Below are 19,702 nucleotides of genomic sequence, written 5' to 3' on the forward strand. Positions count from 1 at the left end.
TTTATAAAGTTAATACTTTAACTTAATAAAAAAAAAATACTTAATATATTTGTACCCGTTCATTTTTATGACTTATTTAAACATAAAAGCACACTACTAACAGGTACAGGGCACATTAATAGGGACGTCAGCTACCCTATTCCGGCTGTAGAATAACCGAAAAGAATCGAAATTCTTGATGGTTATAGTCAGCATGCGAGCGCACGTTGTTGTTTGTTCACTGACCGTTTTTATTTACTCCCTTTCCTATTTCTTGTCGTTCGTTATTTATCATATTTCATCATATTTATAAAATTCCGCCGTCACGTCGGGCATCTGGAGCATTTCGGCGGTCTGTGTCGCTTCATCTCGGTCCTCGAATGCCCCTTCAATGCTGGAAAAAAATAGAGTACCGATCGATCATTTGTCTTTACTTTGTGATTACCAGGAGCTCCTATACATTTTCTATAGCTTGTCGAATCCGTGTTGATTTTCAGATTTCTACTCACTGATTGTCGTCGCCAAGCCGATGTTGATCGGCTCGAGCTTCAGGCTCTGCATCTCCCGCAGGGCCATCGCGTGAAAGGAGAGCGCGGCGACCCGCGTGAACAATTCGGACACCCCGTTGCCCGTTCTCGACGAGACCGCCCAATATTCCGCCCGCATCCTCCTCGCCGCCTCGACCGCTCGTTTCTCGATTATCTCGTACACCGGGTGAGACTGGGCGGTTTCCCGAAAGAAGGAGCGATTAGTATATAATAAAGACAACAGCAGGATACACAATACTTATATATAATTAATAAATATTACTCACTAATGAGTCTTTCTTAGCGCCGACTAGAAAAATGTGATGATGACCAATGTTGCTGCGGCTCGCCTCGTTCAACCATTGCTGGCAGTGCAACAGCGACATCAGGTTCCCCAGGTCGAAAACGACCATAATTACTGAAATGAAATGTTTGTAAAAAAAATGCAAAATAGGTATACGTATATAGATGAAGATTGTGCACGAAAGGAGGGATTTTCACCATTAGCGCCGCGATAATAAGACGCCGCTATGCACTTGAATCTTTCCTGCCCCGCGGTATCCCATCTGCAAGTTCGAATAATATATATTATAGTTCTGCATGCTTGTAAATATATATATAACCACGAATATGCTTGATATCGGGCTTCATTACATTTGCAAGTGAAAAGGCACGCCGAGGATGTCGAATCGCTCCACTTCGAAGTCCACGCCGATGGTGGCCTTGTAATTGTTATCGAAGAGCCTGTGGCAGAAGCTGCGACAAAGCGACGTGCGGTAATTCGTCTTATCGTTCCGAGTTTTTTTTTTTTTAGATCGCGAAAGAAATAATTTTTCAATTTCGTACTTAAACAACAATATAAATGAGCATTGCCGAACCATTACCGATTCACCAGCGATGTCTTGCCGACGGCGACGTCGCCGATGACGATCACCTTGGAGATACGGAGAGTCAAGCTCTTGCTCTCGCAAGTACGTCTGACCAAGCTGCCGAAATCACTCTCGTTGTACGGCGTGGCCTCGGACGAGAACGGTGGCGGCCAATCGGTTATCTATAATTGGTGAAAGGCGAAAATCAGAGAGAGAGAGAGAGAGAGAGAGACTAGATTTATTTGTTTGAGGGTCAAAATTAATTCGGACGAGTTTTGTTTACCTGCCTCTCATCGTGTGCCTCTTTCTTCATCATTTTGTAAATCGCGGAGCGCGTTTCCAACATATCGCTCCTTTCGAAATCAAACGCTCAAGAAAGCGAAGCAAGGACACGCTTTTTCATTGCAAATGCGTAGCTGTAAGTTTTGCGTCGCATGTTGTTGATACTTTTTTTTTCGTACGATGTTATTGAACACTGTCCATGAGAGACTGATGGGCGTCCGCCGCGGTGTGGAGTAGGGACGTACACGATTGATTCCGCACTCGAGTTGGTAAACAAAAAACATTGGTTGCTGCGGCAGGTGTTCGCTTGTGACACGTGCATAGGGGAGACTCGTATACGGGCGCGTAATTGTATGTGGAAAATAACGTGTGTGTATCATGCCTGGAATAAATTATTGCGTTAGAATTGCGTGAGCAATTTATTTTTATCCAGTACGACAAAAATAATTGAAAAACATCGCCGGTACTTATCGTAAAATTATTTTTCTCATTCACGGGGACAAACAAAATTAATCTCTTTATACATACCGCGTCCGAATTTGATCTCCATCAGATTGCAGAGACGACAAATTCGGAGTTTTTTTGCTTCAGAAAATTCTGCTGATTGAATTAATTTCCAATTAGCTTTTAATTGGCAACTTAAATATCAAGTAATCTATATAGTTATTAACATTAATAAAATTTGGTCAAAGACGAGCTCAAATCGTCTTTATAACCTAATTCAAATTTTATATTGTTGACAATAACGAGCAAATAATCAATTTTAATCCAGTTGTTATTCCGTTAAGATGGAAATTCACTAATTTTTTGTGTGGAAAATTAAATCAGCGACAGTGAGTCACGTAAATCGGAAAAAAGCTTACTCTAATGATTCTAATGATTCCACCGCGGTTAAATCAGTCGCCAATCGATCCGGAATTAAGTCGGTGTCGCCCTCTTCTTTTTTCGTCGATCAACAACTAGCGTAGTAGTCGGATCGTGCCGGACGGGATCCACGCTTCCGCCTGCACGGATTGACGTTCCTTTCCAGCAAAAATGGCTCCGAAACCGAAGCCCACGGAGAAGGCAGGTAGGTTTGCGAGTGATTCGTGACGTTCGTTCCCTCGAGTGCGCGTTTCTGAGATGAAAGACCTTTTTTGGCACCTCGTCGATTAATGTAATATAATGTATCGACGTTGGAATGATGTCGCGCGCGGATCGGGAAGCGCGGTTTCTGTGACCATGTGGTCGAACGGGCGCACGTTTTCCAACGTTGCGTTTACGACGGCGACGACAATCTTCGAAGGAACGTTCCACGGGGTGATTCTATCCGACTTTTCTCCGCGAATCGTGCCCGCCACGCGACACGTTCGGCAGCGGTTTCGTCTGATGTAGCATTCGCGCGTACCATAACCTACAAAGGTAAACTGGCGAACCCGGAGAGTGGAAGTACAGATTTCGCCTGCTGGTATTCTTGAGGGTAACGCAAATTCGGGACACACTTTCGACGCTCGTTCTTTCCGACGAGACGTTAATTCGTGAACGACTACACACGACAATCGCGATTGCCAATCCAGTTGTGTTCTGTATCGCTCTCGCATTCGTAGGTAAGCCTGCGGAGAAGAAGACCGAGAAGAAGGCGGAGAAGAAGCCAGCCACAGCGGCGTCCACCTCGAAGGTGACGAAGCCCGCGGCGAAGCCTGCGGCGGCGAAGAAGCCGGCGGCTGCCAAACCGGCGGCCGCCGCCAAACCGGCTGCCAAGCCCGCGGCCAAGCCCGTGCTCAAGCTCGCCAGCAAGCCGTTGATCAGCAAGCCGAAGAAGAATGTGCAGGCCGCGAAGAAGACCCCGAAGGGCGGAAAGCCAGCGGCTCCGCTTCAGAAGGCCCTCAAGGCCCAGAAGAAGGTACTTGAGATAGAGATTTTACCAAACATCTGTCTCGCTAGTATTTTTAAGCGAATCACCTTTCCATGAACGAATTCGAATGTGAGAATCTCTTTGATTTTCCGTGAAAATAACTTTTAACACAGTACTTGAAACTAAAAGGTACCTTGAAACAGAAATTTTACCAAACATCTGTCTCGCTAGTATTTTTAAGCAAATCACCTTTCCATGACGAATTCGAATGTGAGAATCTCTTTGATTTTCCATGAAAATAACTTTTAACACAGTACTTGAAACTAAAAGGTACCTTGAAACAGAAATTTTACCAAACATTTATCTTGCTGGTATTTTTAAGCGAATCACCTTTCCATGATGAATTCAAGTGTGGGAATCTCTTTGATTTTCCGTGAAAATAACTTTTAACACAGTGCTGAGCAATCGAAGAACACGCTGTGCGTGAGCGCTATTAGATATTGTGGATCTAACAGTCATATTTCTTGCTTCACAGATCCTGAAGGGAGTTCATGGCTCGAGGGTGCGGAAGATCAGGACGTCCGTTCACTTCCACAGGCCCAAGACTTTCAGGCCGCCGAGAAATCCTAAATATCCGCGCAAGTCTGTGCCGAACAGAAATCGGTGAGGCTTTGAATTTCTTCGAATGAATTCAGCTCGAAATTCTAAAATAAACGTGTGTATGTATGGATTGTCTTTCGAGAAATTGTTGCATCCCTGCGACTTGTGTATTTCAGCATGGACGCGTTTAACATCATAAAATTCCCGTTGACGACGGAAGCGGCGATGAAGAAAATCGAGGACAACAACACCTTGGTCTTCATCGTGCACGACCGCGCCAACAAGTATCACATCAAGGCGTCGATCAAGAAGCTCTACGACGTCGACGTAGCGAAGGTGAACACTTTGATGAGGCCGGACGGCAGGAAGAAGGCGTACGTGCGCCTGACGCGCGACTACGACGCGCTCGATGTCGCCAACAAAATCGGCATCATATAATTTCTATTTCGCTTTGTTTAAAAATAAAATAACGTCTTGTACTGATATAATAAAAACGAAATATCGATACGGACAAAATTATTTACTTGTTACTTCGCAATCCTCGTTTGAGATGATAAAAAATTTTACGAACAACATTCGAATGGCACAAATTAGAGACTGATTTTTTCATCGCTATTATATATTATGTATTAACTATACGTTCGCGATATTTAACCAACTGAGTGAGAAATATCAGCTGTCGGTACTCTCTTGAATTGCCATCTATCGCGAACAGTAGGACGTAATGATAAACCGCCTGATCGAGTATATGCCAATGACAGCTGATTGTGGGGTGTGTGTGAGCTGATGTTGGAAAGAAAAACAACAATGGATCAGATACTATGTAGAAACAGAGCAATGTTGATGATTGTTAAATTTACATGCGTAAAATAAATAATATAAAAAAGTATAAATATATGTATATGATAGATAAGGTGAGTTATATTGTATATCAAATAAATTTTATTGAGAGAAATAAAAAGAGAAGGAGAATTTTAGTATGTTTATAAATTCATATTTCTATAAATTTATGATACGTGTATTAATCATAAAAAGTTTGTAATTAGAGTGCCTCCGATAATTACCACAAATTGCCGGTGTCGCAGGTTTGATAAGTAAAAAAATGATAGAGGCACCGACCCAGTGGAACTCCAAGAAGGATGAGAGCATCTACAAGGCCGCGGGTGCTATGCACCTGCGGAAGTACGGGGAGTTCTTTGAGAATCTGGTGGAGAAGTCCTGGAAGGGTGACTCGACGTTGGAATACATCATAGAGGGTCCACTGCGTCTGGTTTACAAAACAACGGAGGACATTGGCATCCTCTCCCTGGTGGAGATGGAGAATAAGGTTCTGTCCAAGCTGCTGGCGGCGATCGCGGGAACGTGCAGGGAAATCAGACTACTGAAGGTGGAAGCCGCTGGCTTTTACGCGAAGCTCTTCGCCCACGGGGAGAGGTGCATGGACGACGATCTCGTCGACGGTGTGACGAAACTCCTGTCGGATCTCCTGGACCTGTCCGTATTCACCAATAGAATGTCAGCCGTCGTGCACCTGACCACGCAACAGTTGGCAAGTCTATCCGGCGCCGTCCACGAGATCTACTTGCCCGTTCTGCTCGAGGGCTTCGTAGATCTGTTCGTGATACTCGTGACTCTCGACGAGATCGTCGACGCTCAGCCGGCGATACTGGATCAGTGGAAGAAGTACAGGATGCACGTGCGCTCCATGATGCACAACCCGTCGCAGTTCGGCGTCGACAAGACGAAACTGGAGACGTTCGATCATCTGCTCAAGGATCTGCAGGAGAAGTTGCTGCGGAGGAATACGTTTCTGAAGGCGATCGAGCACGTGATGGACGTGAACAAGGGCGCGGTCATGAGCGAGCAGATCGTCAGTTATCTGAAGAACATGATCACGGATGTGGAGAGCAAGTCCAACGACTACGCCGCGTTGAACAAGAACTGGATAAGGGTCAACGTCGGCGTCGCCGTGGTGATAAAGCTGTTCGGCGCTTGCGACAGGAAGCTGATCAAGAGGGTGCTGGAGGCCAACAAGAGATTCTACGCGGTCACGTTGGTGGGGAACGTGATGTGGGTACCCAGCAAGTTCCTCGGCAACGTCGTGCCGAAGGAAACCGGCGGCGGCGGCGCGGTGAGCCCGCAAGTGGGCGAGAAGATTCTGCAGGCGAGGACGCAAAGACTGTCGGTCGCGGTGAGCGGTCTGGTGCAGCGGGGGACGACCTGGTGCGTGGAGATGCAGAGCATCCTCACGAGGACCAATCTCCAGGTGTCGGACATCGGGCAGAAGCGTACGCTGCTGACGGATTTGCTGGCACTGCTGGCGCAGATGCGCGAGACCGTCGCGTTCGTGACGAATCTGCACGCCTCGCTGTCGCGGCCGATGAGCCGCGGCACGGTGCAGCTGATCTGCAGACTCGTGGAGCTGCAGAAGTCCCTGCAGACGACGTTCTACGCGCTCGGCCCGGTCGTGGTGCAGTCGCAGGCGCAGGTGTTGCAGTACCTGGCTTACTACATGCTGGTCATGCTGGAGACGGCGCGCAAGGCTCTCGTGCAAAGAGACAAGAGTTACAGCAGGAAACGGTTGGACGCGCTGTCGCTGATAGGGCTGAGTATGCGGCTGATAGGCGGTCCGGCGAGCGCGGACAGACGGCTGATAGTGCGTTGCGCCCTGGCGTGCGCCACCCAGCTGACCGACACCTTCCGCGAGGAGGACGTGGTGAAACTGCGATTTCTCCTGGATAATTACGACGCCGTGGCCGAGCTGTACGAGCTGGTCGACGAATACGGCGACTACTCGCTGCTGCTGCACCATCAGAACGTGCTGCCCGCCTACCTCTCCTCGGTCGTCGACGGCAACGCCGGCGTCAACCACGTCGCACATCTGTTCGCCGCCTTCAACAGCGCCGTGAGCGAGCAGGAGTTCGCCGAGCTGAGGATGAAACGCATCGCGGAACTCCGCGAGAGCCTGGTGAAGAGTGTACTGAAACCGGCCTGCCACGAGATCGAGACTAGTCTACGGCTGCACGTGCACGCTCATCTCAAACTGGATTCCACGAATCCCTTCAACATCGGCGCGAAAGACGGTAGCAGGGTGGTGCGAATCTTGCCGTTGCCCTTGGCCGAGAGCATGGTCTGCACCAAGAGATTCGTCGAACATTATCTGGACGATATGTTTTACAATCTGACGACAGTGGCCCTGCACGATTGGAGAACCTATCGGACGATGCACGCGTTGGCCAGCTATAAAATGGGCCTGGACACGGTGCAGGACCATTTGCCGACGCAGACTCTCGAACAGGGCCTGGACGCTCTAGAGATTATGCGCAATATCCACGTGTTCGTTTCCAGGTAATCAGAATTGAATTAAATAGAATTGCATAAGAATTTTTTCATAATTATAAAATATAATTTATAATTTAGAAATTAATCAATGTATTTTTTTTTTATATCGTCTCGTTGCAGGTACCTATACAACCTGAACACGCAAACGTTCGTGGAACACAGCAGCGGCAACAAGCATCTAAACACCATCGGCATCCGGCATATCGCCAATTCAATTCGTACCCACGGTACCGGTATCATGAGCACCACGGTGAATTTCGTTTACCAGTTTCTGCGCGTGAAACTGCACACCTTCTCGCAATTCCTCTTCGACGAGCACATCAAGTCGCGACTGATGCGCGACATCAGGTTCGTCCGGGCGCAACGGGAAGCGGGCGCCGCTCCGTACACGTACGAACGTGCGGAGAAATTCCAAAAGGGTATCCGGAAACTGGGGATGACCGCCGACGGGCTGAGTTACCTCGATCAATTTCGTCAGTTGATCACGCAGATCGGCAACGCACTCGGCTACGTGCGGCTGATCCGTTCCGGCGGCCTCCACGCCAGCTCTAACGCGGTGTCCTTCTTGCCGGATATCGAGAAAACGGTGCCGTTCGAATCGCTCTGTCGCGGACTGAATTACAGCGCCACGACGCAGGCCGCGGCCAGACGGCTGGAGAACGACATCGCCGATCTGGTGCGCAACTTCACCGAGGGTATTCAGTACTTCAAGCTGCTGGTCGACGTGTTCGCGTCGGCGTTCCGCGACGCCAAGTCCTACCACCTGCAGCAGTTCTACGTCATCGTGCCGCCGCTGACGCTCAGCTTCGTCGACAATTCCGTATCCAACAAGGAGAAGATGTTCAAGAAGAACCAGACCGGCGCGGCTTTCACCGACGACGGCTTTGCCATGGGTATCGCCTACATCAACGCGCTGCTCGACCAGAGCGCCGAGCTGGACGGTCTCCATTGGTTCAAGACGGTGGAGCAGCACGTCGCCCAGGAGAGGCTCGCCGCCGAGCGCAAGGACGATCACGGCGACGAGAAGCTCCAGCAAACCAGAGCGCTCACGCTCCAACGTCTCACCGAGAGAAACGCCGAGTTCCAACTGTTGTACTACAGTCTCTCCGGTGCCAGGGTGTTCTTCAAGCAACCTGATACGTAACGCAAGACAATCTGCTCATTTTGATATTTCGCTACTGTGTTCTTGGACCATCCAAGCCGATTTTGATTATCAGGAGAAAAATGGTCGGCACAAGGTCACGATGCTGTGCTTCGAAACTATTTCGTCCCTAATTTTTGAATAATTAGACGAACGAAAAAATTTTGAATAAATATAATCTCTTATTCCAGCATCTCTTCCGATTTATTCTCATAACGTGTTTGTCGTCATAGCATGTTGTAAATTACTTAAGACTGTCTACGATCGGTTTTTTTATAAATATTTTCTACATTCACAATATCGTTACAATATCAGAGCTCTGTTCAATAAATAATGGCTAGACAGAATGACTAGGTTTTTATGTCTAAAAGAGGTGCAATTGCCACTCGCGGTCGCAAGTAGAATCGAAAGGATAAATGCATGAAGGCGTCTTAACAAATGTGTAATGTCTCAAATTTTGAATTTGACTCACTCATCGCAACACCGAACTAATAGCGAACGCTTCAATGAGACATTGAAAAATTATCTACAATAATGCAAATTTCGTATGAATATAACGTAAGCCTTCATCCATTTTTTTTTCTTCGACGAATCAATTATTTATCTCGCCGGGCCAGATCTCCGTCTTCTCGAGAATCAAATTTTCAAAAGAGAATCGGATTTTCACATTTTCTTCCCAATCCGAATCGATGTTGCGCTTTTTTAAAATTTTCAACAAACTATTGTGCCTAATTAACATTATTAACGCACTATCGGCGTACGATGCACATAGACATATATATATATATATACACAACATAAATTACTTTCGTAGCCGTATATGCTAGAAAGCAAACGCGCGTCGCGTACTTTGCGTACAATAAAAATTTTATCTGTTTTAATCGCCACGCTTAAGCGAAACGATGACGATTCGTTCTTAATTTGAATTTATCTTTTTTTTTTTTTTTCAATGATAAAACTCTACCGAGACTGCCGCTCGATAGATTTCTGCGAAACTTTCTTGTGTCAGTCTTCGAACGATTATACGCAATAATACGCAATAATAATCGCGAGCAACGTACGTCACAACAAAATATAAAATCTAATAAAATAAAATTTACGTTTATAACATCGTAAAATATCACACTGAATTTTTACCAGAAACAGATCTGTCTGCATCCTTACTAGAAAATACATTAAGATTAATTAACGCACTAAGATTGATTAATGCTTTAAGATTAATTAATCCCTACGTATATCTGTATAATTACCGAGATACGGATTTTTTGATAATTTTTTTTTTTATCGTGTTTTCCCCTCAAGCGTTTTATACTCGATACTCACTTCGTTCCCGGTGAGTCTTTCCGTTTTTCCTCACTAACCTTGCAATTCCATTATCTCCGCAGCTAATTGCCAGCCGTCAAGTGTGAGCTAGAAACCTGAATCGCTAATTAACTTATATCATACACGACCCTGACGTTAGTTATCTCGTCTCTCGTAAATTCTCGGCATATAGATATGCTTCTTTTCCGCGACGTACGACATCTAAATTACATCAAGCTGCAAACGCCGTTGAATTTTGCCGTCCTCACGACGACGGCAGAGACCAAGGGCAAATATTCCAGCGGGATCGGGTGTACAGATCTCTCCTTAGGATTGTGGCTTGGATGATTCTTCCGGGTCCAGGAGATCGTCGCAAGAAGCCGTCGGTGGTAACAACTGCCTGCCGCCGCGTTTCTTGCTGCGAGTGAACACCTTCGTAAGTTGCGCGAATTTACGTCGGGATACTGCAAAAAGAGTGGGTACATCGTTAGAGAAAACAAACGAGCCGCGTGTACATGGATTTTGATTAGAACAGGATCATCTTCCACTTGCACTTACGTTTGCCCATATTTTTCAGTCTTTCTTTGAACAGATCCTCGTCGTCGTGACCGGTCTGGCTGCCGCTCTTCTCCAGCTTCGAGTCTACAAGAGAAAGAGGAAAACGTTCAATTTTCTCTCTCGAGCTACGCTTGCTTGCCCGCGAAGCCTCCTCCTCAATTCTTTACCGTTCTCCAACGTGGACAGGAAGTCCTCGTTCCAACGGAGCTCCGCCATGAACTCCTCGTTCTGCAGAAACATAGCGATCCTCTCGTCCTCCAGCATGGAGTTCTCCTGCGAATACGCCGGGTCGATGCCGTCGTCGGACGCATGCTGGGGCAGCCTCAGAAAGGTGTCCGGCAACGGTCCCAGTAGCGGAGGCTGCCACTTTTGAACGCTGCTTTTTAACGATTTGCTAAGGTCTCTCCTGGGCGACTTCGCCGTCGTGCTCGGTAGCTCCTCCTTCTGCTCCAGCTCGCTCCTGATCTTCTCGTTCTCGTTGTCGGTGCTCATGGTGAGCAGTTGGTCGATCGTGGTGTCCACGGCTCCCTGATTGGATCTCAGCACAGCCTGCAAAGGCAGCACGCAATAGAATCAAGCAAACGTATTCCTGGAAACAAAACGACGTGGTCGGTAGGCAGGATCCTGCAGTCGACAATTCTCCCACCTCTATCACGTCGTCGTCCATTTGCGGAAACATGTTCTTAAAATCGGCCATCGCCTGGTAGAACTCCAGCGTCGTCTGTTGCTGCTGCTGCTGCTGCTGCTGTTGCTGCTGCTGCTGCTGCTCCGTGGCGGAGGCCATGGCGATGTTTCTGGAGCGACGGAGCTGACAAATCGGAGTGACGATCATTAACATGATTTTATGCATACATTAAGCGCACGCACGCACGCACGTATGCGTGCACACAAATACGTACAATGATCCGTTTACGCTTTTCAAGAAGTGACAGCAGCGAGAGCATCACCCATGCCTGCGTAACCACCGGTCCTTGCGTCGTTCGCTCCTTCACGTATGTATACGATGGTGAATCGGTGGAATTAGCACGGTGTCATCCTTTCAAACGGATTCAATCGGGCGCGCAGCGCGTGTTTGGAGTACAACGCCGGTGCCGGCTTACGTCATCATACGGACATACGTGCGTCGGGGGGGGGGGACGTGGTCAGGAGCACCGGCGAAGATGTCAACTGTCAAAATCTGCACCCGCTCTCGGCCTTGTTTCTTCGGCCCTCGCGAAACCAGAACTACGGAGGCTCCAGATCGCTCACCACCGCTGATCGCGTAATCGGGGGTGTATGTATTCGTGATTGGCCATCGCTCGCGGCGCCACTGCGCGTCGCCCCCAAGTCGCGGGCAGATTTGTGCATGATCGACTGTGGGCACTCGCGACAAATCTGCAGTCTCAACCTCCGCAGCAGTCGTTAAGATACGTCTTCGCCGCGAGTCTTCTCCCCCGTCCCGGTCGATCAAGCAGCAGGCGCGGTCAGCGCGCGGACGATCGTATACATATACATATATATACGTGGGACGGGGACGAACGTTGATGACGACGGGGAACCGGGGGGAACGGGACGATCAACCGGCTGCTGGCCGCGTTCCTCTCTCCTACGCGAAGAACGCACGTCGCGCATTCATTGGCGTGCGGCCGTGCGGTGCGTGCGTGCGTGCGTGGTGCTTGCTTGCGTGCGCGGTGCAGCCCCCCGTGGGGTGACAATGGGCGACGACATGCCGGGATCGTCCGATACGCGCGTGCATACGTAATACACGCGTAATACGCGCCGCGTCGCGCCCACGGCTGTGCGCGATCTCGGCGAGACTTTGACTCGGTCCGGAGGAACCGTCGGACGAACGTGCGCGCGGGCGGAAATCACTCGGAGACTCATCCTCGTGAGGAGGCTAAGAATCTCGTGATCTTCGACGGCGTGAGAAAAGCGGGAGTGTACGGGAGCGGACTAGCGGAGTGCCACCCGACCGCGATGATCGACGCCACGATGAGTCGGCGCGACAGACGATTTTGCATGCGGTACAAATAAGGAGAGCGTGGATCATCCTCGCGCGGATCACAGAGGATCCCCCTCGAGTGCGCGGAGCGGGGCCCGGCGTGCCTCTCCCCCGTCGTCGGTCGCGCGAACACGCGCGGTTACACGTTTTTCTCTCGAGAAGTGCAACGTCAGATTTCTGATAATAGAGTGGCATTCGAAGATTCTAGAGATCCCGAAAATGTATCGCAAGCTGAAGTTCGAGGTGGAGTACCTGACGGAGGAGCATCTCACCGGGTTCGAGAGCTACAAGGTGAGGCGCTCCGACTTTTGACAGCGCGTGCATACACTTTTCGTACGTGCAGGAAAATATTGATTTGACGAAATCGTGATTGTATCTATGTATCACGTGTGTTAATGTGATAACGTTCTGTGATGTATACGCAATTATAGCATGTGTGTGTGTGTGTATATATATATATAACTCGCGATGAATCACGACGAGAATACTTTACTTATATTGCAATTTTTCTCAACGTATATAAAATAACGTACAATTTTATTCGCAAATAAATTTGAACAACACGTTCTCAACGTTCGGCTGCGTCACTTATTTCGACTATTCTGATTTCAGTATAGCTCCCTGGACACGAGTCCCCTGAGCGTGTATGTTATGCATCCCTTTTGGAACAAAGTGGTACAGGTAATTTCCGTGCTTCAGTCGTGACGCAATTGATTATGTTAAGATTACTTTTAGTGGTGTATTTCGTAGCGCTACAAGTAGAACAAAATGTCTCTTCTTTATATAGTATTTTTATATTATAGAATAAACACAGAGATAATTTGTCTTGTTTTAGTACTGTCCAAAGTGGGTTGCTCCAAACGTACTAACTTTCTCGGGATTCCTTTTTACCGTGCTAAACTTCATGCTATTTGCGATTTACGACTACTACTTCTTTGCGTCCAGCGACGATAAGCCGGAACACCCTCCGATATCACGATGGGTCTTTGCAGTGGCTGCTTTTAACATTTTTATGGCATATACGCTTGGTACGTGCCTCTGGTGCTTGATATACAGTTTTAATATTAACATGTAGGAGTTGATAGGTGCAAAGTGTATAGATATATATTATATGCATAGATGATAATTGAGATAATATTCATTTCACAAAATTATGGAATCTGTCTTTTGAGTTTGAAGTAGAGATGTACATGAACTCAAATAAAATTAAACAATCCATAAATTTAAATTAAGCAATGGAATTTAGAAAGTAATAATTTTATTGAGAAAGATGTATGTATAAATCTCATTGAGGTCAATTGACAGCAATAACTTAATTTCACTTATAACCATTATGTATATATTGCAGACGGGATAGATGGAAAGCAGGCAAGACGCACACAAACGTCCGGCCCCTTGGGGGAACTGTTTGACCATGGTTTAGACAGTTGGACTGCCATGTTGATCACGGTGTGCATGTACTCGGTCTTCGGCAGGACGGATCACAGCGTCTCGCCGTTGCGAATGTACTTCATACTGTGGAACGTATTTATTAATTTCTACCTAAGTCATTGGGAGAAGTATAACACGGGCGTACTGTTTCTTCCCTGGGGATACGATGCTTCCATGCTAGTAAGTTCGCTCGAACGATTTATGTAAAAATATATATATTTTTTTTATGTTACCAATTGATTTTCATCGATTTATCAGATTTTAATTGATTTACAATTTTTCGATTTGATTTTTTTTTTTAGGCAACTGTCATTGTATTTACACTTACCAGCATAGGTGGACACGAAGCCTGGAAATTCGAATTACCGGGTGGTATATCGGCGGGAATAATGTTCGAAATGTTGTTTTACGTTAGCGCGCTCGTGTCCAATCTACCAGTCGTTCTGTGGAACATATACAAGTGAGTGACGTTTTATTGTCACGGTAAATACAATTTTTGTAATTATTATCGGTGATTTCGATAATATCTAAAAACGAAATGATTTCGAAATTTCTATTAAGGATAAGTATTATTAGTTATTCTATAATTAGTTATTCTAAAAATAAAATATAGTTAATAAAGTTTTTTAAAAAAAAGAACGAGAGAAACAGATATAATTTAACATAAAAAGTACTTTTTTTCGTCAATACTTATATGATTAAAACTTGAAAAAAAAATTAATTATAGTGAACTGTTTTACTATATTTAACATAATTTTTTTTATTGTGTTGCAGATCCTATAGAGATAAGACCGGCAAAATGCGGACATTTCCAGAGGCTATAAGGCCCTTGGTGCCTTTAGTTCTATTCTTCATAATTTCCACGGTCTGGATAATGCGCTCTCCGAACAATATACTAGAAAAGGATCCGAGAATAATATACTTTGTCATCGGCACTATTTTCTCCAATATATGCGTAAGATATATATATTTATTTAATCTTTTTATTAATATTAATATTAATATTTTATTAATATTAATTTATTCTTTTTATCAGTATGTTAGTATTCATAATATTCATTAAGTATATTTATATGTCGCAGTGTCGATTAATCGTATCTCAAATGAGTAATACTAGATGCGAGATATTGCCGTGGTTACTGTTGCCGATTGCGGTCGCCGCCGTTTTCTCGTTTATCTTGCCCAGCGTAGACTTGGAAATTATGTATTTAGTCTCCATAGTGGCCTTGGTGGCACATATTCATTACGGGACTTGTGTGGTAAGTTTACGAAATGTTATGATCGTAATTATAATTTTATACACATATAGATATATTGATATTAACGTTATGATATTAATGTATTGCCTTACATATATTTGGAGAGATACCTACAATTATAAGTGTTACTTATATTTTTATAATTTACGAGGCACTTACGGTAACGTCGTCGGATTTTGTATATTACAGGTACGTCAAATGTGCCGGCACTTCCGTATTCAGACGTTCTCCATAAAAGATCATTCCGAATGACTACTTGCCGACGATGCATGTTAAGAACGAAGAGACAAGTTTTAAAAAAAAAGAAGATCGATAAAAAGATCGGAAAAGCAAGCAGGGAGAAGAGATCTGGCACACACATACACGCACGGATTTAAAATTAAAATTAATCACGAGGAATTAACTTATATATCATATGGCAAAACACACTTGTTGGGGAAAAAAAAAATAAGGGATATTCCTAGAAATCACGTCCTTCACGAAGAAACACTCGCCATTCACGCGAAAATACGAAATAGTAATGCTGCTCGCAGAGATATATTTGATAGCGCCACTTTATTCCACATATTCAAAGAGACTATATAGTGCCTGCTGGGTCGCGCGCGTCTATTCCCGTATATCGCAGTAACAAAATTGCCCCGGAAAAAAAAACGAACGGTTTGAACTGTTTTACTGTGATATACCTTATCCGCGTCAATGCTTTTATCTCCAAGAGCAGCGGTACGTCCATAAACGTTCTCTCAATCGTGGTATTCCGCTTACATATGACATGTGTGTACAAATACTTTTTCTTTGAATGCTGCCGAGCTCATTCATTGAGCAGTAAGCTAAAAATGCACCTCTTCGTTTGTGACATGTATCGTCCCTCGGACGTTATTAATCAATTGTACTAATAATATTGTATCTATCTTATCTTTTTTTCCTCTTTTTTTTTCTTTTCGTTTTTCCTTCTCTCTTTCTTTTTAGCGTTTTGAAAATGTGTATAAATTATTGGCAGTTTATATATATATATATATTTTTTTTTCCTTTAATTCTAGAACAATGTATGTGTTGTAGTACTTCAAGTTGCATTTAAGTAAAAGATAATGGAGATCCGTACTCGGAACGCGCTTCTATCGATAAATGCGTGCTTTTCTGAGAATCTATGAACAAACCGAAACGTAGACTATATAGTGTGTTGGCGCTCTAACGTCGTTGTCAGCGCGTTCTGAATACGGATGCCAATGTGTCGTCGAGTAAGAGAGAGGATCGAGTGCGTCTAACTGCATCGAGTGTGTACATTTGCGTTAAGATATGTATATGTACAAACAATTGTATCGTGTATGTGTTGATTTTTCGCGTAAGTCGCATTGTAAAGTGCGCTACAAATGGCACCGTAGTGTTGCAGCAACAACACATCGATATTTAGCTTATTTTCTCTCCTCCGTTCAAAAAAAAACTCACAGTTTTCGATCACAGCTGTAGGTATATATATATATATACATATATATATAAAACAGAGTGATATGTTTTCCAAGTATATGTGTAAAAGTAAAATGCGTTAAGATGTACCGAAAAAGAACAAATTTAGAAATGGTAATAGCGAAAGATGTAATCAGTTTCTTTCCGACGTTAGATTTAATATAATTCAAGCTTATATACAAATACTTTGTTGGACTATATACATGCGTAATATAGATTACGGGTGTAATATCGCGGGTGGAAAAACAACCGATGTAGAAAATATCACGGAATAAAAGATATTTTTACAAAGCAAGAGTCGTGCTGATATCTATCGCTATCCAGAGTTCAGGTAGTCGGCCTTTATCTTGGCGCGCTCCTCCAGAGGCGGCAGATGCGGCTTGATGCCTTTCGACCTGCGTTCGCTCTGCACGGAAGCCTGTAAAAGGGAGAAACAATATGTCCCATTGGGGGGGATCAATCATTTCTTACGGGCGTGAATTTTTGTGTAGATTCGCAGGGAAGGAGAATTACCCAGAAGCTTTTACAGTTCTTGTAATTGTAGAAATACGGCTCGCACACGTTGTGGTTCTTCTGGTTGGAATCGAGGCACCTCAGGGACAGGAGGTGCTCCTGGAAAGTTGAGAAAACGCAACGTGTTAACGGACAGACTTAGAGCCTGCAGACGCGGGCTCTGGCACGTTCGACGGCATTTTCTTTTCTTTTCATCTACATTTTCCTAGCCTACGCCTTTCCTCCCCGGCTCTCCCCGAGGCAATGACAACATTGCTGTAAAAAGGAGTAGGTATCGAAAAGTGCGGACTTGCACAAAACTTGCGTTTGCGTGACTGACGTTCGCGAATAGTTTTCGATGTCTATACCTTGTAACAGGGATTGTCCACTTCTTGATTACGTCGTAAGGTGCGCCCGCTCGTCACATCTGCTCGTTCCGTAGCCTCACGCGAATCTCCTCGTCTATCCATCTCGTCGACACAAGACTGAGGGAAGTGATCCGGAGATCAGATGTTCGACGGCCGCCGGGAACAGCTGCGTAAAATCTCTTCGTTTCACCTGCACTTTCCGCGCTCGGATCTCTCGCTTCTTCTTTCATCCCGAGTACCCGAGTCTGCATCAGCTGTCTCATTTTAAGTACAGAAAGTGCAGGCGAGAATCAGCGAGACGGGAGGAGAGGTCTGCCTTTTATGTGTGTATCTAAGCGTATCCAAGAGACTCGTGAGCATTTTATTCTCGATAAGAATACAAAACAAACACGGGGTTTATTTCAACTGTGAAACTCAGGTTGAAACTGTAATTCTAGTCGCCTGACGTTCCTGACACGTGCGATGACGACGACCACGCGTTGCTCGAGACCGGCCGCACGTGGTCGCGCGCCGCGGCGGTCTTGAGGTTATCCGAACGCGCGGCGGAGCTTCGAGGAAGAACTCGGAACGATCGCGCGAATGAAATAAGAAGCTGAGAGAGAGAGAGAGAGAGACTTTTCTTTCCCCTCCGGGATGGAGGTCGACGTGGGCGACGTGGTGATGCCGGGCGACAGTGTGAGAAACGTCGCGCCAGTCAAGAAGGAAAAGAGAAACGACAAGGAGATCGTGATCCTGGGACCCGGGCTGCGCCGCGAGGGCGACGCCGTGCTCGTCTGCAAGGCGGGTGTCCTGAGGAAACGCGAGCCGGCCGTCTACTACGTGGACAGCTACCAGAAACGGTACGGAACGTCCTCGTCCGCGCTCGGACGTGCTGCGGAATCGTGACACCAATACGGGCACCGGTATCGTTTCTCTCTCGTTGAAAAAAAAACAGATATACTCTGATAAGATTTCAATTTCCGATAAGACACAAGTCTTTTTTCTCGCGGCGATCCTGTTGAATCGAGATGAAAATGAGAGAGGAAGCGATTCCTTACATACATACATCACGGCTCCATTCATTAATATAAAATCATAAATTACACAAAATTCCTTTATATTCAAATATTCAGAATCAAATATAATAAGTTTGATTCCTTTATTCCTCGCCAAACGCGCATATAATTCGATCTGATTCGGTCGATACTGCGTCTGCAATAAAAAAATGTGACTTTAATCAAATTCAATAATTTAATTGAGATGTTTTTTCTTTGGAGACGCTAATCGCGGTTGATCCATCTTGAACTATTCTTTTATTCCGCGCGCAGATACATTCCCAGCCGGGGCGAGAACGTGGTCGGTATAGTGACGCAGAAGAGCGGTGACATTTACAAGGTGGACATCGGCGCGAGCGACCAGGCGACGCTGTCCTACCTCGCCTTCGAGGGCGCCACGAAGAAGAACCGGCCCGACGTGCAGATCGGCGATCTGGTGTACGCCAAGCTGTTGGTCGCCAGCAAGGACATGGAGCCGGAATTGGTGTGCGTGGACTCCCAGGGCAAGGAGAACGATCTCGGGGTGCTGAGCTCCGACGGCATGATGTTCACCTGCTCGCTGACCCTCGTGCGGAAGCTGCTCAATCCGGAGTGCCCGCTGTTCCGGCTGCTCGGCCGGAATCAGGCGTACGAACTCGCCGCCGGGATGAACGGCAGGGTGTGGATCAAGGCGCGGTCGGTACAGGAGACGATCGCCGTGGCGAACGCCATCCTGGCGGCGGAGTACACGGTGCCCGGTGAAATGCAGAAACTCTGTGCCAGAATCGAGAAGATCTTGCTTCTCGTGGCGTAACGTCACGTTAGACATCGAGAATTTGTCTTGGATTGTCAATGGGAAAAGGTTTCGGCGTCGACGGTTCGACGTTTTTTTTTTCCCAAATAAAGCTGGAAAGAAATTAGAATTTTGTCTTAAGATTAACGCAAATGTATTTTGAAGTCAGTGCCCACCCTAGCATGCAAAATAACGACCACTCGCTGTTTATCAATGACAGTTACATTTATTGTATCAATATTTGTAATAAATTCTGTAAATAAATCTGGAAGTTTCCTTATAATTGATACTTTATGTGTAGGACTATTATAGATTGAGACAACCATTGTGACAACCATCTTGACGATCGTGTGAACTAAAGCTATATAGGTCTTCACTAAATAATCGCTGGAAGGTGCTAGTTATAGGATGTACATAGCGGCGAGTACACACATGATTGTACATACAAGATATTATAGCGCGGAACGATA

General features: G+C 45.8%; 7 protein-coding genes across 10 annotated transcripts; 4 read left to right on the plus strand and 3 right to left on the minus strand.

Annotated features, from left to right (window-relative positions):
• Positions 1–226: 226 nt before the first annotated feature.
• Positions 227–2,591, minus strand: LOC105457600 (ras-related protein Rab-34). Of its 4 annotated transcripts, none has more exons than XM_011702371.1 (9): positions 2,521–2,591; positions 2,186–2,254; positions 1,659–2,039; positions 1,391–1,557; positions 1,161–1,262; positions 1,008–1,072; positions 794–924; positions 489–699; positions 227–373 (listed from the first exon to the last, which is right to left on the minus strand). In XM_011702371.1, exons 3-9 carry the CDS (start codon positions 1,719–1,721, stop codon positions 303–305), a joined length of 810 nt encoding a protein of 269 aa, XP_011700673.1. In that variant the 5' UTR covers positions 1,722–2,039; positions 2,186–2,254; positions 2,521–2,591; the 3' UTR covers positions 227–302. The 4 variants fall into 4 exon arrangements, with proteins under 4 accessions (XP_011700673.1, XP_011700672.1, XP_011700674.1 ...); XM_011702370.1 differs by having other exon boundaries at positions 2,186–2,257; positions 2,521–2,577; XM_011702372.1 differs by lacking the exon at positions 2,186–2,254 and having other exon boundaries at positions 2,521–2,588.
• Positions 2,592–2,627: 36 nt separating this feature from the next.
• Positions 2,628–4,553, plus strand: LOC105457602 (60S ribosomal protein L23a). Its single transcript, XM_011702373.1, has 4 exons — positions 2,628–2,726; positions 3,244–3,539; positions 4,027–4,154; positions 4,268–4,553. The coding sequence occupies exons 1-4, from the start codon at positions 2,693–2,695 to the stop codon at positions 4,527–4,529; spliced, it is 720 nt and encodes a 239-aa protein (XP_011700675.1). The 5' UTR covers positions 2,628–2,692; the 3' UTR covers positions 4,530–4,553.
• An 80-nt stretch (positions 4,554–4,633) lies between these two features.
• Positions 4,634–9,768, plus strand: LOC105457604 (WASH complex subunit 7). The gene is made up of 3 exons (XM_011702375.1): positions 4,634–5,005; positions 5,177–7,439; positions 7,554–9,768. Exons 2-3 carry the CDS (start codon positions 5,194–5,196, stop codon positions 8,575–8,577), a joined length of 3,270 nt encoding a protein of 1,089 aa, XP_011700677.1. The 5' UTR covers positions 4,634–5,005; positions 5,177–5,193; the 3' UTR covers positions 8,578–9,768.
• On the minus strand, positions 8,763–11,786 carry LOC105457603 (CUE domain-containing protein 1). The gene is made up of 5 exons (XM_011702374.1): positions 11,334–11,786; positions 11,081–11,242; positions 10,602–10,983; positions 10,435–10,518; positions 8,763–10,340 (listed from the first exon to the last, which is right to left on the minus strand). The coding sequence occupies exons 1-5, from the start codon at positions 11,376–11,378 to the stop codon at positions 10,204–10,206; spliced, it is 810 nt and encodes a 269-aa protein (XP_011700676.1). The 5' UTR covers positions 11,379–11,786; the 3' UTR covers positions 8,763–10,203.
• Positions 11,787–12,557: 771 nt separating this feature from the next.
• LOC105457606 (ethanolaminephosphotransferase 1-like) lies at positions 12,558–16,023 on the plus strand. Its single transcript, XM_011702377.1, has 8 exons — positions 12,558–12,706; positions 13,028–13,096; positions 13,251–13,443; positions 13,764–14,026; positions 14,149–14,306; positions 14,621–14,801; positions 14,929–15,105; positions 15,295–16,023. The coding sequence occupies exons 1-8, from the start codon at positions 12,635–12,637 to the stop codon at positions 15,355–15,357; spliced, it is 1,176 nt and encodes a 391-aa protein (XP_011700679.1). The 5' UTR covers positions 12,558–12,634; the 3' UTR covers positions 15,358–16,023.
• A 680-nt stretch (positions 16,024–16,703) lies between these two features.
• Positions 16,704–17,550, minus strand: LOC105457607 (coiled-coil-helix-coiled-coil-helix domain-containing protein 7). Its single transcript, XM_011702378.1, has 3 exons — positions 17,427–17,550; positions 17,080–17,178; positions 16,704–16,984 (listed from the first exon to the last, which is right to left on the minus strand). Exons 1-3 carry the CDS (start codon positions 17,526–17,528, stop codon positions 16,883–16,885), a joined length of 303 nt encoding a protein of 100 aa, XP_011700680.1. The 5' UTR covers positions 17,529–17,550; the 3' UTR covers positions 16,704–16,882.
• A 496-nt stretch (positions 17,551–18,046) lies between these two features.
• Positions 18,047–19,521, plus strand: LOC105457608 (exosome complex component RRP40). Its single transcript, XM_011702379.1, has 2 exons — positions 18,047–18,265; positions 18,734–19,521. The coding sequence occupies exons 1-2, from the start codon at positions 18,060–18,062 to the stop codon at positions 19,251–19,253; spliced, it is 726 nt and encodes a 241-aa protein (XP_011700681.1). The 5' UTR covers positions 18,047–18,059; the 3' UTR covers positions 19,254–19,521.
• Positions 19,522–19,702: the final 181 nt, after the last annotated feature.

This window comes from Wasmannia auropunctata, unplaced genomic scaffold, assembly GCF_000956235.1.
Source record: "Wasmannia auropunctata unplaced genomic scaffold, wasmannia.A_1.0 LD335200.1, whole genome shotgun sequence".
Lineage (NCBI taxonomy): Eukaryota > Metazoa > Arthropoda > Insecta > Hymenoptera > Formicidae > Wasmannia > Wasmannia auropunctata.

Coding starts and splice junctions, on each gene's coding strand:
- LOC105457600 (XM_011702371.1), bottom strand. CDS start 1,721: ATGTTGGAAACGCGCTCCGCGATTTACAAAATGATGAAGAAAGAGGCA. Junction 1,558..1,658: donor AGGCACACGATGAGAGGCAG/GTAAACAAAACT, acceptor CACCAATTATAG/ATAACCGATTGGCCGCCACC. Junction 1,263..1,390: donor AAGACATCGCTGGTGAATCG/GTAATGGTTCGG, acceptor GCTTTGTCGCAG/CTTCTGCCACAGGCTCTTCG.
- LOC105457602 (XM_011702373.1), top strand. CDS start 2,693: ATGGCTCCGAAACCGAAGCCCACGGAGAAGGCAG. Junction 2,727..3,243: donor GAAGCCCACGGAGAAGGCAG/GTAGGTTTGCGA, acceptor TCGCATTCGTAG/GTAAGCCTGCGGAGAAGAAG. Junction 4,155..4,267: donor TCTGTGCCGAACAGAAATCG/GTGAGGCTTTGA, acceptor TGTGTATTTCAG/CATGGACGCGTTTAACATCA.
- LOC105457604 (XM_011702375.1), top strand. CDS start 5,194: ATGATAGAGGCACCGACCCAGTGGAACTCCAAGAAGGATGAGAGCATC. Junction 7,440..7,553: donor ATCCACGTGTTCGTTTCCAG/GTAATCAGAATT, acceptor GTCTCGTTGCAG/GTACCTATACAACCTGAACA.
- LOC105457603 (XM_011702374.1), bottom strand. CDS start 11,378: ATGCTCTCGCTGCTGTCACTTCTTGAAAAGCGTAAACGGATCATT. Junction 10,984..11,080: donor TGGACGACGACGTGATAGAG/GTGGGAGAATTG, acceptor CTGCCTTTGCAG/GCTGTGCTGAGATCCAATCA. Junction 10,341..10,434: donor ACTGAAAAATATGGGCAAAC/GTAAGTGCAAGT, acceptor CTCTTTTTGCAG/TATCCCGACGTAAATTCGCG.
- LOC105457606 (XM_011702377.1), top strand. CDS start 12,635: ATGTATCGCAAGCTGAAGTTCGAGGTGGAGTACCTGACGGAGGAGCAT. Junction 14,027..14,148: donor GATACGATGCTTCCATGCTA/GTAAGTTCGCTC, acceptor TTTTTTTTTTAG/GCAACTGTCATTGTATTTAC. Junction 15,106..15,294: donor TTCATTACGGGACTTGTGTG/GTAAGTTTACGA, acceptor TGTATATTACAG/GTACGTCAAATGTGCCGGCA.
- LOC105457607 (XM_011702378.1), bottom strand. CDS start 17,528: ATGGATAGACGAGGAGATTCGCGTGAGGCTACGGAACGAGCAGATGTG. Junction 17,179..17,426: donor TGGACAATCCCTGTTACAAG/GTATAGACATCG, acceptor TCAACTTTCCAG/GAGCACCTCCTGTCCCTGAG. Junction 16,985..17,079: donor AGAACTGTAAAAGCTTCTGG/GTAATTCTCCTT, acceptor TCCCTTTTACAG/GCTTCCGTGCAGAGCGAACG.
- LOC105457608 (XM_011702379.1), top strand. CDS start 18,060: ATGGAGGTCGACGTGGGCGACGTGGTGATGCCGGGCGACAGTGTGAGA. Junction 18,266..18,733: donor GTGGACAGCTACCAGAAACG/GTACGGAACGTC, acceptor TTCCGCGCGCAG/ATACATTCCCAGCCGGGGCG.